This window comes from Saccopteryx bilineata, chromosome 6, assembly GCF_036850765.1.
Source record: "Saccopteryx bilineata isolate mSacBil1 chromosome 6, mSacBil1_pri_phased_curated, whole genome shotgun sequence".
Classification (NCBI taxonomy): domain Eukaryota; kingdom Metazoa; phylum Chordata; class Mammalia; order Chiroptera; family Emballonuridae; genus Saccopteryx; species Saccopteryx bilineata.
Window position 1 is genome coordinate 127520730 of NC_089495.1, and position 15108 is coordinate 127535837.

At 54.2% G+C, this 15108-nt stretch overlaps 1 protein-coding gene across 4 annotated transcripts in view; it reads right to left on the bottom strand.

Moving 5' to 3' along the window:
- Window positions 1-1588: 1588 nt before the first annotated feature.
- The window catches only part of SLC38A10 (solute carrier family 38 member 10), a 41626-nt gene continuing 28106 nt past the window's right edge, over window positions 1589-15108 (bottom strand). For 2 of the 4 annotated variants that reach the window (XM_066237728.1, XM_066237725.1), the window contains 6 exons: window positions 14273-14438; window positions 8956-9123; window positions 7772-8221; window positions 7108-7230; window positions 3504-3665; window positions 1589-3026 (listed from right to left, as the gene is read on the bottom strand). In XM_066237728.1, the coding sequence (XP_066093825.1) occupies window positions 2005-3026; window positions 3504-3665; window positions 7108-7230; window positions 7772-8221; window positions 8956-9123; window positions 14273-14438 (2091 nt within the window). In that variant the 3' untranslated portion in view covers window positions 1589-2004. The remainder of the gene's footprint in view (window positions 3027-3503; window positions 3666-7107; window positions 7231-7771; window positions 8222-8955; window positions 9124-14272; window positions 14439-15108) is intronic. The other 2 variants (XM_066237726.1, XM_066237727.1) reach the window with 2 other exon arrangements.

Below are 15108 nucleotides of genomic sequence, written 5' to 3' on the forward strand. Positions count from 1 at the left end.
TAAGCTCCAATCCAGGGTGGCAGATGAAGTCACCACCCCATGTCTCATCCTAGGGCCACTGCAGGCTTGCTCTGCTGGCTGGTCAGGCACACTCCAAACACCAGCCTCCTCAGCTCTTGGGGCCTTCCAAGATGTCCAGAGGCACTTTCCCCTGGCATGAGCAGTGCCCAGGCACCCATGCCTCCCCCCCCCCATCCCTAGGATTCAGGAGGAATCAACTCGGCCTCCAGAAAATTCCACTCCATTCATTATTGGTTTCTAGTTGACAAGTTGCCCAGAACATTGAAATTACAATAAAAAGTAATGACTTGTAAGGCCCTGAGGCTAAGGTAGCTGTGATCCTCCCCTACCCCCACATAGCCCCTTTCAGCATGGCTGAGAGCTGGAGTGACCCCATCCCTTTCTGGGGAGCCAGGAAGTGATACCCCAGACAAAGCAGTAAAAGCCCTGGGCTCTCTTGACAGCTGCCACACCTGCTAGGCTGTGGCTCCAGGGGGCCACAATTGGCTTTTCTGCTCCTTAAAAACCAAACAACACAAAATAGCAACCTGACAGGGGAGCAGGTTCCAGCAAGGATTGCCAAGTGGGCAGACCCAGGAAAAGCAGCACCCAGCACAAGCCACTGCCATTCATAGGGAGGCCACCCCGGGCCCGTCTCAGTCACAGTGTGTTTTGACTGCCAGCCTGGCACTGCGGGCCATCTCTGGGCATCAGGTCTGATTGCCCTTGGTCTTTGCGGTTGCACGGTTTGGTCACTGGCCTGTCCCTTCACAACCCCTAGTCATGGCTGGCTGTTGTACAGAAGCCTGTACTATCGTCTTTCAGGTAATTCACCTCAACACCAACCTCCCTTTTTTATTTTTAAAAAATCTCATGGTTAGCCTGGCCTGTGGTGGCACAGTGGATAAAGCATGACCCCAGAACACTGAGGTCAGTTATAAACCCTAGGCTCACCTGGTCAGGGCACATATGACAATGAACAACGAAAGTGAAGAACTATGGATTGATACTTCTCCTCCCTTAGTAAAAATTAACGTTAAAAATCTCTAAAAAAAAAAAAAAAAAAAGGCCCTGGCCGGTTTGCTCAGTGGTAGAGCATCGGCCTGGCGTGCAGAAGTCCCAGGTTCGATTCCCAGCCAGGGCACACAGGAGAAGCGCCCATCTGCTTCTCCACCCTCCCCCTCTCCTTCCTCTCTGTCTCTCTCTTCCCCTCCCGCAGCTGAGGCTCCATTGGAGCAAAGATGGCCCAGGCGCTGGGGATGGCTCCTTGGCCTCTGCCCCAGGCGCTAGAGTGGTTCTGGTCGCAACAGAGTGACGCCCCGGAGGGGCAGAGCATTGCCCCCTGGTAGGCAGAGCTTCACCCCCTGGTGGGCGTGCCGGGTGGATCCCGGTTGGGCGCATGCGGGAGTCTGTCTGACTGTCTCTCCCTATTTCCAGCTTCAGAAAAATACAAAAAAAAAAAAAAATCTCTAAAAAAAAAAAAACTCATGATAACTTGGGGAAGCAAGCAGAGCATGTGACAGGTGAGGGCACACTTAGGCCACTCTCTGACACCCAGGGATGGAGTTGCAGTCCTCTCCCCAGGCCTCTTGGACAGGAAGCAGTGTTTGTGGTGATGGTGGAATGTTTATTAAGACTTTATAGAACACTCAGAACATCAGAAGTAAAATCTGGAGTAACAAGATCTGTGGCCAGGGCTGGTTTCCACAGCCATGTCGGGATGAGTAAGCAATGGACAGCACCAGCCTCACAGGTGCACAGGACTCACTGTCTCAGAACATGGAGGCCAGCATGTGGCCGCAGTGAGCTCAGTCACCTGGACAAGTGAAGAGCTGTGGGTGATCACTCTGGGAAAGGACGCACGGCGAGACAGAGCTTTCGGACAGTCACTCTGAAGTATGATCTCTGGAACTCGGGACCCCCCTGCGCTCCTGGGTCACTGGCAACCTGGCCACGGCTGGGTGAGACCAACTGACCAGGAGGATGGCAGCCACTCAGGAGCACTCAGGTTTCCTCCAGGGCCCCCAGCACCTGTTTGATCTGGCGGCTGTGGACCACCTGCAAAGCACTCCCTGCGGCCTGGCGAAGTTGGGTGTCCAGGGCTCTGTGGAGGTCACTGACCTGCATGTCAGATAGGGGGTTGAAGCTGATGATGACCCCCTCTTTGGGGGCTTGCCCCCCATCTGCAGGAGGAGCGACATCCCGCCGTCTCCTTCTGAGGTCAGCACCAACCTGGACTTTTAGATCTCGGTTGAGTTTGGCATTATCCAGCTTCTGAACCCCGGGTAAAACCTGATTGGGCCCAGGCTCAGGGTCTGGCCTCTGCTTGGGCTCTTGGATGGCAGCATCCTCCCCAGGGGCAGGCACATGGTCCCCATCCAGGTGGTCCCTGCCAAGGACCTCCTTTCTTGCCTCTGGGTAACCTCCCTGACCTCTGGCAGAGACAGCTGGTTGTTCTGGCTGACGTAACACAACCTGGGCCCAAGGGGCTGCTCCTCCCGACCTGCTGGACACTACAGCTTTCCGGTCTTGGCTCCCTTGCTGGAGCTTCATGTGAGGGTCCCCAACCTCTGTAACTGCTCCTAGTGCGCCTGCCTCCTCTTGAATGTTGGGACCAGCAGCTGCCGCCTCTTTCCTGGATTTGTTTTTCTCCTGGGAGCCTCTGCCAAGAACATCCAGAATCAGCCCAGGGGGATTCTCAGCCTCAAGCTTCTCTGGGCTCTCAGGTGCCCCAGGGACATCTGGCTCTAGGACTCGCTCCTGCACACCAGCAACATTAGGCTTAGCCTGGGCTTTCCGGGGCTCTGTGTCAACACCATTAGGAGGACCGGCTAGGGCTCTGACTATGGCCCCCTTGGGCTCCTCCAGGGTGTGCTGGCTGTGTCCCTGGGGCAGAGCCTGGGGCTTCTCAGGAGCCCTGAGCTCTGGTTCCAAAGGCTGCATGGGGGGATGTGCCACCGTCCCAGCTTCATGGGCCTCCTGCTCCTTACTCCGAGGTGCAGCCTCCCCAGGCTCAGGCACGTCCACTGCAAGTAAAGACATCGGTTTAGCCACAGAAATGAACAGAAGCCACTGATGCCAGGACAGAAAGGAACAAACTTGCCAGCAGTTAAGAAATAGGCATCGCCTGACCTGTGGTGGCGCAGTGGATAAAGCGTCGACCTGGAAATGCTGAGGTCGCCGGTTCGAAACCCTGGGCTTGCCTGGTCAAGGCACATATAGGAGTTGATGCTTCTAGCTCCTCCCCCCCTTCTCTCTCTCTCTCTCTCTCTCTCTCTCTCTCTCTCTCCCCCTCTCCTCTCTAAAAATGAATAAATAAATAAATAAATAAATAAATAAATAAAAAATTAAAAAAAAAAAAAAAAAAATAGGCATCACCACAGAAATTTACCCAGCAGGACTCAAGCCTCCGAGGAGCCACCAGCCACACTGGAAGCCAAGGAGACTGGGGCCCCTGCATTAAGCAACACCTTCTCCCCAGCCCCGCCCCCACATGCACTTGCCGTCCATGCTGTCCTGCCTCTGCTGGTGGATCTCCTTGTGCTGCTCCTCAATCACCGCCAGCAGCTTCTCCTGCTGGTCCAGGAGGCGCTTTTGCTGAACCTGCTGCTCCTTGATCACCTGCAGCAAGACGGCGTGGTCCAGCATCTCCACCCTGCCGGCCTCTGGGGGTCAGAGAACACCATCGGGGCCTGCGCTGGGTGTGGTGAGGACTCTTTCTGGGACAACCTGCAGGCTCTTCTTGTCCCTTTGCTGGTCAGGTGTCATTAAGTGCAGAGGGGCCGCCCAGGACCGCTCCCAGATGCACAGCCAAGGCCTATGTAACATAGTACTGACCATTCTAACGGCCTTGCTCTCATACTGGCCCATGGCTTAGACACCCCTGGCAGAGTCCCAGGTACCGTAACTCATGAAGAGCCTGCCAGAGCGGCAACCGTGTGATCTGGGCTGGGTGATTCAAGCTAGAAACCATTTTGAAAAAGATTACTGGCTCCTATAGAATATTTCCTCCAGCCTGACCTGTGGTGGCGCAGTGGATAAAGCGTCGACCTGGAAATGCTGAGGTCGCCGGTTCGAAACCCTGGGCTTGCCTGGTCAAGGCACATATGGGAGTTGATGCTTCCAGCTGCTCCCCCCTATCTCTCTCTTCTCTCTCTCTCCCTCTCTCCTTTCTAAAATGAATAAAATTAAAAAAAATTCTTAGAATATTTCCTCCAAGGTGAGAATTTTGAAAACAAATAGAACCATCTTGCTTTCCAACAGAGATGATAGCTGGGACCTCTATGGGACAGGCCACCGCCAATATCCTGGTCCCGTCCCTCAAGACAGGGCTGCAAGCCCCACACAGAAGGAGCTCAGTGAGCTGGGGGGAAGGCCAGAATGGCAATGTGGCCAGGCCTTGCTATGCTGTCCGTGGCCCCACGCAGAACATGGTCCAGGGGAGGCCTGAGGCCAAGCACAGGCACCTGCAGCACCCTCTACAGCTGGACAGGAGCCCCATTTTTCTTCCAGCTCTTCCTGCCAGCCTGGCACACAGGACGTGCTAGCCTGTCCTCCCAAGAGTGATCTGTGACCTGCCAGAACAGTGTGGGGTCGGCCTTCTCCCAGGGACTACAGGAGGCTTTCCCCTTGAAGGCCGGTGCAAGGATGTGCCTATGAGGCATGCTAAGGCTGACCACAGGGTAGACAAGGCCATGGGGAGGGCCGGAGGGAGGACAGGGACCTTAGCCAGCTGAGGTGCAGCAGCCCCCTGCTTCCCTCCAGGTAGGTACCCACACAGACATCCTCAGATTGTTAAGATGTCTGCTGAAGCAAAGCCACATTCATGGGTGGGCTCAAAGGATCCACACACCTCCCTTCAGAAGAAAGAAGCACACAGTGCTGTTCCCTGAAAGTTTTGGCTTACCTACCTTGGCCACAGGACATCCCGTCACCCTGGGTACCTGTGTTTATGACCACATACTGGTCAATGGTACAAGGCCAACCCTACGACCAGCCAATACTGCCTGTCCCCAGGCGGGTTCTGGAGGAGCAGGCCCCATGGCCACACTGGCTCCTCAGAGGACCAGCCTTCACTGACACTAGAGAGGGAAGCGACACATGGGACAGACATGGAATGGAATGGTGGAGGTGACAAGCGATACACAGCCAGAGCCCCTCCTGCAGCCCACCAAGACCACAGGGACCAGTCTCGTAGATGAGATGGGAGCTGCTGATATTAACATACATGCAAAATGTATTAGTATCAGGCCATGCACATGGCAGGGGTTACATGCAACCCCCCAACTCTTAGATGGGCCCTTGAGCAACCAGTCTTACAAACTGTCCTTTAGTGACCACAGAGCCACCGAAGAGCTAAAAAGACCAGGACTTTTTTTTTTTTAAAAAAAACAGAGAGAGTCAGAGAGAGTGATAGATAGGAATAAACAGACAGGAATTGAGAGAGATGAGAAGCATCAATCATCAGTTTTTCGTTGCGACACCTTAGTTCATTGATTGCTTTCTCATATGGGCCTTCAGCAGACTGAGTAACCCCTTGCTCAAGCCAGTGACCTTGGGTCCAAACTGGTGAGCTTTGCTCAAACCAGATGAGCCTGCACTCAAGCTGGCGACCTCGAGGTCTTGAACCTGGGTCTTCCGCATCCCAGTCCGACGCTCTATCCACTGTACCACCGCCTGGTCAGGCAAGACCAGGACATTTTTAAGAGAAGGGAGAGAGTCGGGATCAGTGGACCCAAACAGAGGGGCTGTGGCCCAGCTTGGGCTGGGGGGTTGACCATGTGTGCCAGATCCTGGGTTCTGCTGCACATGCTCTGCACAAGGTCGTTACGAGAACGTGTGCCTTGCCAGCCCTGTCCTTGCATTCTGACCCTCCACACATGCCTCTTCCTGTAACACCTGCCTCTCGAGCCATACCTGCTACTATCTTTTTTATCTCAGCTGCTCATCCCATTGAGACGCATGAGGAAGAGAAGCAGGATAGAAACATGAAAATTTCTTTTCAGAAAGAAAAAATTAAAAAATCAAACAGGCTTAGGTAACAGATTTTAAGAACTGGAACCAATAAACACGAAGACTAACACCAGAGACAAAGCAACGAGGGCAACTTCCTTAATGTAGCCCCTGAATTGGGACACCCCATGCACCAGGCTGGCCTCCCCCAGACCCCGCTGAGAGGCAGCTTAGGGATAGTAAGGCGTGTCTCAGAACCCCACTGAGGCAACTCCACCTCGATCCACATGTCCAGAGAGCACACAGTGAAATTAACAGCCCATGGGGCTGCTGCTCAGACAGTGATACCAAATACAGTGATGATGGGGGGGGGGGGGCCTCAGCTGGGGTGGGGACATGAACAGAAGCTACTGGGTCACCAAAGACATCAGGATCAGCAGTTGGGCCAGCAGGCAGCTGCCATCAGTTCTAACAACAGAGGCCCTGCCTGACAGGTAGGGGCACAAGAGGTCAAAGGCCAACAGTTAGGATCACCCAAAGCTGGGCAGAAGGTCTGGAGAGTCATAGCAAGTCTCCTTACTTAACAGAAAAGGCAGGAGGAGCTTTCATTTCAGACAGGGGAGAGGTCTCCACTGCAGGTGACACAAAGTTTCCCTTGTCCCCCTTCCTTTGGCTAAGGCAGCAGACGGGGGGTGAGAGCCGCTGTGTGTGGGGGTGCTACAGTAATAATCCCCAGCCCTCCCCAGCTGGCCAAGAAGGTCCACCCTCAAATTAGCCAGGCCTGGTGCGCTGACACCCACACCTGCTGGCTGCAAGGCCACACACTTAGAAACACCAACATGTCTGCTTTGAGGTGAAACACCAATGGTACTAGAAAGCCATGTGGCAGAGCAACAGGTTTTTTAAGGGGAGAAAGGGACATAAAAGTGGTCCTAGGGAAATGCCAGAGAAAGAGGCGGTGGTGGGGGTCAGCTATTTAAGGCCTTTCTGTCATAGGAAACCGAGAAAGGCGCTGAGGCTGGAATGGCCTGAAAAGGGCCCCCAAGACAACAGGCACCTGTGGCTCTGTCCCAGCCATTGTCCAGGGTCTACAGGGAAGGGGCAGATGTCCTGCGAGGGCCTGGGGATGATACAGTGAGAAAGCAAAGCCCTTACCCTCCAGCTTGCTGCCTGTGTTGTCTCCACCCTGTCCCTCCACAAGATCTCCAGCCTGTCCTTCCGAGTTCCTCTGCCCTCGACGCTCTGCCTGCTGCCCGGCCCCAGGGGCCGGCTTCCCACCTGTACACACAGTGAAGACACAGGTTTGCAGGAAACTCAGAAGGAAGTGGGGGGCACAGAAGAAGGTAGAGGAAGGACAAAAGGTGGCAGATGTTCCCTAAAATTGTCCCCCACTCCACCCTTCCCTCCCGTCAGCAGTTTATGTTCAACCTGATGATTACCAGGGAAGTAATAAAAAAATATTTAACAATCTCACTAGCCATAGCAGCAAGCTAGCGTTAATTACCCTGGCCAATTAATGTGCATTAGCTGACACTTAAAAATGTGTTAGTTGTCAAGTGCTGGCACGCCATCCCCCATATGCGCCCAGACACACAGAAGCAGCATGGCATCTGACGTTTAGTGGTTTGGCAAATGAGTGTGTGACAGATACTACGATAGCTATCAAGCCACCAGCCTCCTGCCTCCCTGTAGCTGCTGAAGGGCCGTTGCATGTACATGCCAGCGTTGCAAGGCGAGGATCCAGACAGGCGGGCTAGTCGTTCCTGTTCTCACACCCACACCAAGGGCCCTCTCCAGATAAGCTTAGGCCGATACCCACCGGGCTCGCTCTCTGCTGGCTTGCCTGCGGCCTCTGCAGCATGGTCCAGCATCTGGACATCCGCTCTGTCCCTGGCACCTGCCCACAGGGTACCCTGGCCCTCAGGAAGCATGGCCCGGGGCCCAGGATGCAGGCCCCTGTCACCTAGCTTCATGTCCTCCTTCAAAGACTCCATGGCCAGCACATGGTTTCCTTCTGCACCCTTCTGAGGATCCTTAGGGAGACCCCCCATGGCCTCCAAGGCCGGGGCCTGTGCACGTCTCTCTCTTTCTGAATCCGGCAGAGGTTGCGCCATCTGACCGTTTCCCCCAGGAGCCTTTTCACCCACGTATTGGAAGGAATGTTTATCCTCCTCCGGTCCTTCTTGGTCTTGACCTTCATCCACCACCACCTTGTCATGAGGGACGGGGGGTTCATGGCGATGGGCCTCTCCCATAGGTATGGCGACACCTGCAAAAACACAGGAACGTGTTGGGGACCAGTAGGACAACCCAGCCTTTGTCTCAGGGACTATGAACTCAGTCCCAGTGCCCAGTAGGGTGGCACAGGCCAGCAAGAGCCGCCTCTCACAGATCTGACTGCTGCCTAGCCAAGGACTGATGCTGTTTTTAGAAAATTACCTGATGGGCAGTTATAACCAGCTGCTTTGGACAGGGCAGAGCAGTCCCTGAACCCAAGAAGGAAGGAGGCACAAAAGACTAGAACGAGCCCTGGCCAGTTGGCTCAGTGGTAGAGCGTCGACCTGGCGTGTGGGAGTCCCGGGTTCGATTCCCCGCCAGGGCACACAGGAGAAGCGCCCATCTGCTTCTCCACCCCTCCCCCTCTCCTTCCTCTCTGTCTCTCTCTTCCCCTCCCGCAGCCAAGACTCCATTGGAGCAAAGTTGGCCCGGGCACTGAGGATGGCTCCATGGCCTCTGCCTCAGGCACTAGAAATGGCTCTGGATGCAGCAGAGCAACACCCCAGATGGGCAGAGCATCACCCCCTGGTGGGCATGCCGGGTGGATCCCCATTGGGCGCATGCGGGAGTCTGTCTGACTGCCTCCCCATTTCCAGCTTCAGAAAAAAAAAAAAAAAAAGACTAGAACACGGGAGGGCTGAGGGGGAAACACCTCGGCCCTGGGAACCTCTCCCACAGCCCCAAGCACCCTGCACACCCTCAGCCTTCCCGCCCAGTCTGCACCACCTTGTCCAGGCCGGTCCAACTGCACCTCCTCCTGCTTCTCCTTAGCATCCTCCCTCGGGGGGATGTCCACAGGGCCCTTAATCTGGGCCTGCTCCATCTCGTCTTTCTCATGAGGCGGCTTCGGTTTATCTTGGCTGTCCACGGCCACGTCCACAATTGGGTCCTGATCTGTAAGCACAGAAAAGCAAATTGAGCAGCATTTCCACATGGCTTCCCCACCAATCAGCATAGAACCAGGCAGGTTTCCTCGGACTGTACTCACATTTCCCAGTAAAATGGCAGGGTCTAAGCAGCATTTTTTTTTTCCTGTTTAATCATTAGCAGCTAAGTATCACCAAAAAAACTCTGTAATCTTCCATGTGTATTCACAACAAAAATGTCAAAATGAAATTTACACCTAACTGGGTGCAGAAGAGCAATGTTCCATGTGACACTGGCCGTTACCACCAGATGGCAGCAGGAGCCCACCATTGGTGGGCTGAGGACGAGGGGGTGGACTTGCAATTCTGTCAGCCTCTTCCTGCTGATCTGAACATCAAAAGGAAGACAAGCAAGACCCACAGCCCACAGAGCTGCAGTGCCTGCCTCCTACAGGGCCTCACGACCACAGCCATCCTCTTTGCAGTCACTGCAGGTCCTTGGGAGAGGGTACAAAGATGGCCCACAGAACTGGGCCACAACAGACCCTGTTAGGAAACTATCTCCATTAAAACAAACACTTTCTACATGTTAGGCAATTGTGGCAAAAACTAAACTACCAAGGGGATAGAAGCCTTAAAGAATAATCATTTCACCCCTGAGGCCAGAAAAGGGACTGAAGTCTGCAGGGGTGGTGGTCTGCTGGCCAGGCTGCAGGGGCGTGAGCAGGGACTGTGTGAGAAGCACTCATACTCCTGCTCAAATGGGGTCCTGTCACCTCCAAAGGGGAAGCAGCTCGGAGAGAGGGCTTGCCAGCCAGGGAGGCTGTCACATGAGGTGGAGAGACAGGCCTTGCTGGCTGGATTCTGGAGTTTAATCAAGTGGTTGGTTCACAGAAGTGTGTGGCCGTCACCTGTACAGGTGAAAATGTCCTGGTCTCTGCCATATGACCATTCCCATACAGACACCCCATGCCAACAAGAAAAGCACCATAGGCCTGGTCAGATGGCTCCATGGATAGAACATCATCCTGGGGTGCCGAGGTTGTGGGTTCAATTACCCGTCAGGGTATATACGCAAAGCAACCGAGTGCACAACTAAGTGGAACAGCGAGTTGATGCTTCTCTTTCTTTCCCTCCCTCCCTCAAATCAATGGGGAAAATTTTTTTTTAAAAAGAAAAAAAGAAGTGCCATCAGTCTGAGGTTCCTCCAGCACACTGCAAAGTTAAGAAAGAGGGCCCGGAGGGGATGGGCTGATACGACCAAACAGAAAATCTCCACTGTCATAGGGCTGAGCCACCCTGACCAGTCATTTCTCAGTGGGAAATCAGTCCATTATCTGGTGTGGAAGGGCGGACTCAGGCAAGCTCCATGCAGTTTGCCAGGCCAGGCAGTGACCACAGTAGGCATGCAGCCACCCAGGAACTTGCGACTCTTAGCCACCTGCAAGGAGCAAGAGACCCTACATGCCTTCGGTCTGGGCTCCACACTCCAGAGCTGTCCACAGGCAATGGCCACAGCATTTTAACCAAGCTCTTCACTGGAGACAGTTTGTCAGCAACGCCTCTTGGCCGCAGTAAAACTGACATAAAACTTCAAACAATTAGCTGAAAACAGTCCACATTCTGCCTGGCTTGGCTTCCAATGGCAATGTGACCACAGGTTGTGAAAGACAGGAAATAGCCCTGTGTGGTTGGTGGTGCTGCCACCAGTGAACAGGGGCAAGAACGTGGAAGGGACTGTGGGGGAGTGGGGCTCTGGGACCTACTTTCTCCTGGGTGGTTGGCAGCCTTCAAGGCACAGGAACAACCAGCAGAGGGCACTCCATGACAGGGCAAAATCCCTGAATCCCAAAGGTCAGTGCAAGCCATTTAACTGGTCCTGAAGGTCATCAGCCCACTTACTCATCCTCAAGGTCATCATTTCCAATTACCAAATCAAGACTTGCCAGCAATTACTGGCCAAGGTAACCAGATCCAGGAAATTTCGAGTTTATGGCTCTTATTGCCTGGCTGTGGAGGATCTAACCTGCCCAGGGCAGTCTTATAGTCAGTGGCCTCCCTATATACTCAGAACAGTGGTGATGAGGGACACACTCACCCCTGAAAGGTGCTTTAGGCCAGGAGCTCCCGAGACAGCAGGTCACTAGCCGGTGATCCATTGGACTGCTCAGTGGCCAATATGGCATCAGTAATTCTCTAGCTCTAGCTCAGGGAGATAGAACTGGGGGTTGCTAATACCTGCAGGCCCTGGGTATCCCTGGGGTCAGATGCATGACAGTGTCCAAGGTGCAACATCCAAGCAGCCCGTCCACGGCACCGAGGACACTGCATTTGAGGCTGGTCACCGCAGCAAATGGTGCATAAGGACTCTCTGCTATCACCAGCATCGACCAGTCTCTGCGTGTCTTTTGATCAGTAAGGACAGGAACAGTAATCTCAGATGCCAAGCACCAAAATAAAGTTACTTAAGGCCTGACTGGTGGTGGCACAGTAGATAAGAGTGTTGACCTGGAACTTTAAGGTCCCAGGTTCAAAACCCCGAGGTCACCAGTTTGAGCACAGGATAATTGACATGATCCCAAGGTTTCTAGCTTGAAGTCCAAGGTTGCTGGCAAGAGCCCAAACGTCACTGGCTTGAGCAAGGGGTCACTGGCTCTGCTTGAGCCCCCTCCCCCATCAAGGCATATATGAGAAGCAATCAATGAACAACTGAAGTGAAGCAACTACAAGTTGACACTTCACACTCCCTCAGTGAGACGGCTCAGTCAGGGTTTATTTATAAACCCTACTCATTCTGACCTAGTGGCAGAGGGATCCTGACTATTACATTCTCTCATCTGTCAAATGTGTAGGACACCTAGTAGTTGTTCCTGGGACCCCCATTGTCCCATCGGGTGGATCACTCCTTGTGGTTCTGCAGGGGCAGGGCATGTGGACTGTTCATTGAGAGACAAGGCGGGCCCAGGTCACTTGACACGGGGATACAGAAGGCCATGCCCTTCCCTGCCCCAGGGGCCCTTCTGCATCCAGCAGAACCCCCAGGTGAGGCACCAGAGAAATGGGCCCACCACCACATCCTGACAGAATTGCAGGATGATGAGCATAGCACATCTAGCAGCCATGAAGGCCCCTCTGGGCAGGGTACAGGGGAGCTACAGCACACGCTGCTCCCAAACCTGAGGACTGATGGCAGACATGGGAGCCGTGTCTTCCTCGCACACATGTTGGCATTGGTCAAGAAGTGGGGATGCTTTCCAATCTGTGTGCATGGGCAGCTGGTGCAGGCGGCACAGGACAAATGCTTGGGAAAAACAGTGGCAAGCCCCACTCAGGTCTGTGGTCACCCTCTGCCACCTGCATTCATAAGCAAGGATGCGTTGCCATCTGTAGGTCTTCCTCCCATGCAGTAGGCACCCAGATACCCTGACCTGGCCCTTCTTCCCCACAGAGCAGAAGCATGGCTGTGTCCCCCACACTGTGGGAAGGGGACGTACTGTACAAGGGGTGTGGGCTAGGCTGTTCCCTGCCCATGGGACAGGGGTGCAGTCCCTGGAAGAAAGGAAGGAAGGGAACTGGAGGCCCAGTCACAGGAAGGAGCCTCCACGTGACAAAATCCTTGCTCGCCTGCCAGCCCCCTGGGGTGCTTCCAAACATGAGATAAGTGGCCTAATTAGCTTTCCCTAGATGGGTGACTACTCGTGAGCCTTCACAGGGCTCAGCACCTCTCCCCCTTGCTGGGCCCCCACTAGCGTGTTTCCCAGGCTCTGTGTTCACCAAGAGTGCTAGGCTGTATTCCAGTCACATGTGTCACCAGGAGGGCGAGACTCCAGTTGTCATTCCCAGGGCCAGTGCAGGGCTCTGAGGAAAGTTGGTACTGTTTTTGCATTGCGACATCAAAGAGACCAGGAAATGTGATACACACGCCAATGGCAAAGTCTGACAGGATCAAGGCACAGGCCCCACAGCTCTACCTTAGTGAGGCAGCCCATCAATTATGGGGGAGGCCAGGGTGAGAAAAACGAAGAATGCGCTAAAAACAAACAGCATGTGGTTCAGAGGGGCCATGTGTTTTGTATAGCCTTGTGCAATAAATGGAAACCAGATGTGGCCATGGCGGCTCCAGGTGAGCCAGCACCCGCCTCCAGGACAGGATGCAGCTGCTCGGTCAGAGAGGACTGCCTGTGCTGACTCACACTAAGAAATCAGCCACTGGGCATGCCACAGCCAACTTGGGAAGGAAACCCAAGTCCAATTCTGTCTGGGTGTCCCCTACACAAAGATCAGGCATGCCCAGGGGCAAGGGACCCAGTGGGGTACGAACATGGTAGGTCCTCAATACACCTCCATCTTTAAGTGAACTTTTTTACCCGTCCAAACTACTGAATCCTGCAACTGGCCGCTCGAGTTGTTTCTTTTATAAGCCCTGCTATTCCTAGGGGTCTTCTCTGTAGGAAACCCACTGAGAGGGGATCGCCTTGCCGGCCATGTGGGCCCAGGAAGACAGAAGGAAGCATGCCCACACCGCAGAGGTCCGACAGTCCCAACAGAGATGGCTGCCGGCAGTCAGGGGCTCTCTAAGCACAGGGAGTGGAACCGAACAGAGGCAGCAACAAATTCAAGGGCCATGGCCCCCACTGTCCATAGCACCTAACCATATTTACCCCCCACCACCAGCCAGCCCTTCCACACGACCTTGTCTTTTATCAATCATGGTGGGAGAGACACCTTAACCAAGCTCAGAAACCACACATGGGGCAATAGGGCCACAGCACTGGGGGCATTCAAGGAGCCTCAGCCGCAGGAGGGAGTAAGAGTCAGCACTCTACCAACAGGCTAGTTGACCACGAACAGAATGTAAACAGGCCACAAGCACAGGAGCGTCACTGACTGTCCAGATGAAACTTGGCTGAAATTGACACCCTCAAGTTTATTACCTGAAAGCTCACTGCATGAGGCATGGGGGTCTCAGCCCTGCTGTCCCCACCCACCTTCTGTACCCTGTACACAGGTGACTGCCCTGCCTAGTTCCATTACCCAAACAGGATGGAAGCAGCTGGGCAGGTGAGACAGCCTGGACTGTGCCACCTGTATTTCCATGACCCCAAGGTGTCGCTGCTGGGGCACCTCCCAGAGGGCTGCAGGGTCTGGGGGCTGTGGCGTACCTAAGAGACGCATACCTGAGAGCTGGGCTGCCTCCGCCTTCACCACACCATCATCAGCCTCTGCAAACCGACCACCAGGAGCTTCCTTTGCCAAATCCAAGTCCACAGGGGCCTCCTCGCTTACAGACAAGGTTGTGAGCGTGCTGACCACCAGGATACCCAGGCCGACCCAGAGCACCACCTGGATGAGACAAAGACCTCAAGAGCAAGAGGGGTCATGTAGTCCCTAAGCAACCGCCCTTACTGGGCAGGAGGAAGCACAGCAGGAGGGCCCGCGGCACAGTGTTTGAAGGCCCGCCTGCTGGTCAATCCTGTTGGCCACTTGGAGACGTTGGTCCCTAACTGATCAACGTGACTGCATCATCAGCCAAACCTGCTGGAACTGCAGTGGCAATGAGGTAGGGCAAGAGGATGAGGGCAGCCCACAGAGAGAAGGGCACGTGTGTGACATGGAGCTCCTGCTGGTGGAGAACCAAGGTCTGCGTGTGCAAAACTGCAACTATGTTTCTAAGTGTTTCTTAGAAACTCAAAGCAACAAGTCAGGAAAGAAAAGGCGGCAGCAGCATGGTGGACAAGGTCAGGCCGGTCATCCAGGCCTCTTGCTGTGGACAGACAGCACACTCTGTCCCCTCGCCTTCTCTACACAGGTGGTTAATGAAGTCAGCGCACTTTCTAGATTCCAGAAACCACAGTGATACAGGCACAGTACATGCTTGGTTCCCTTGAGTCTGTGCACATGTGTACATATGTGTGCAGGCGTGAATGTGCACTCATGTTTGTGCACTGAGCAAAAGCTGGCATCAGGCTCAACAGGCAAGCACTGGACACCATCCCAACTGAGTTAGGAGGAA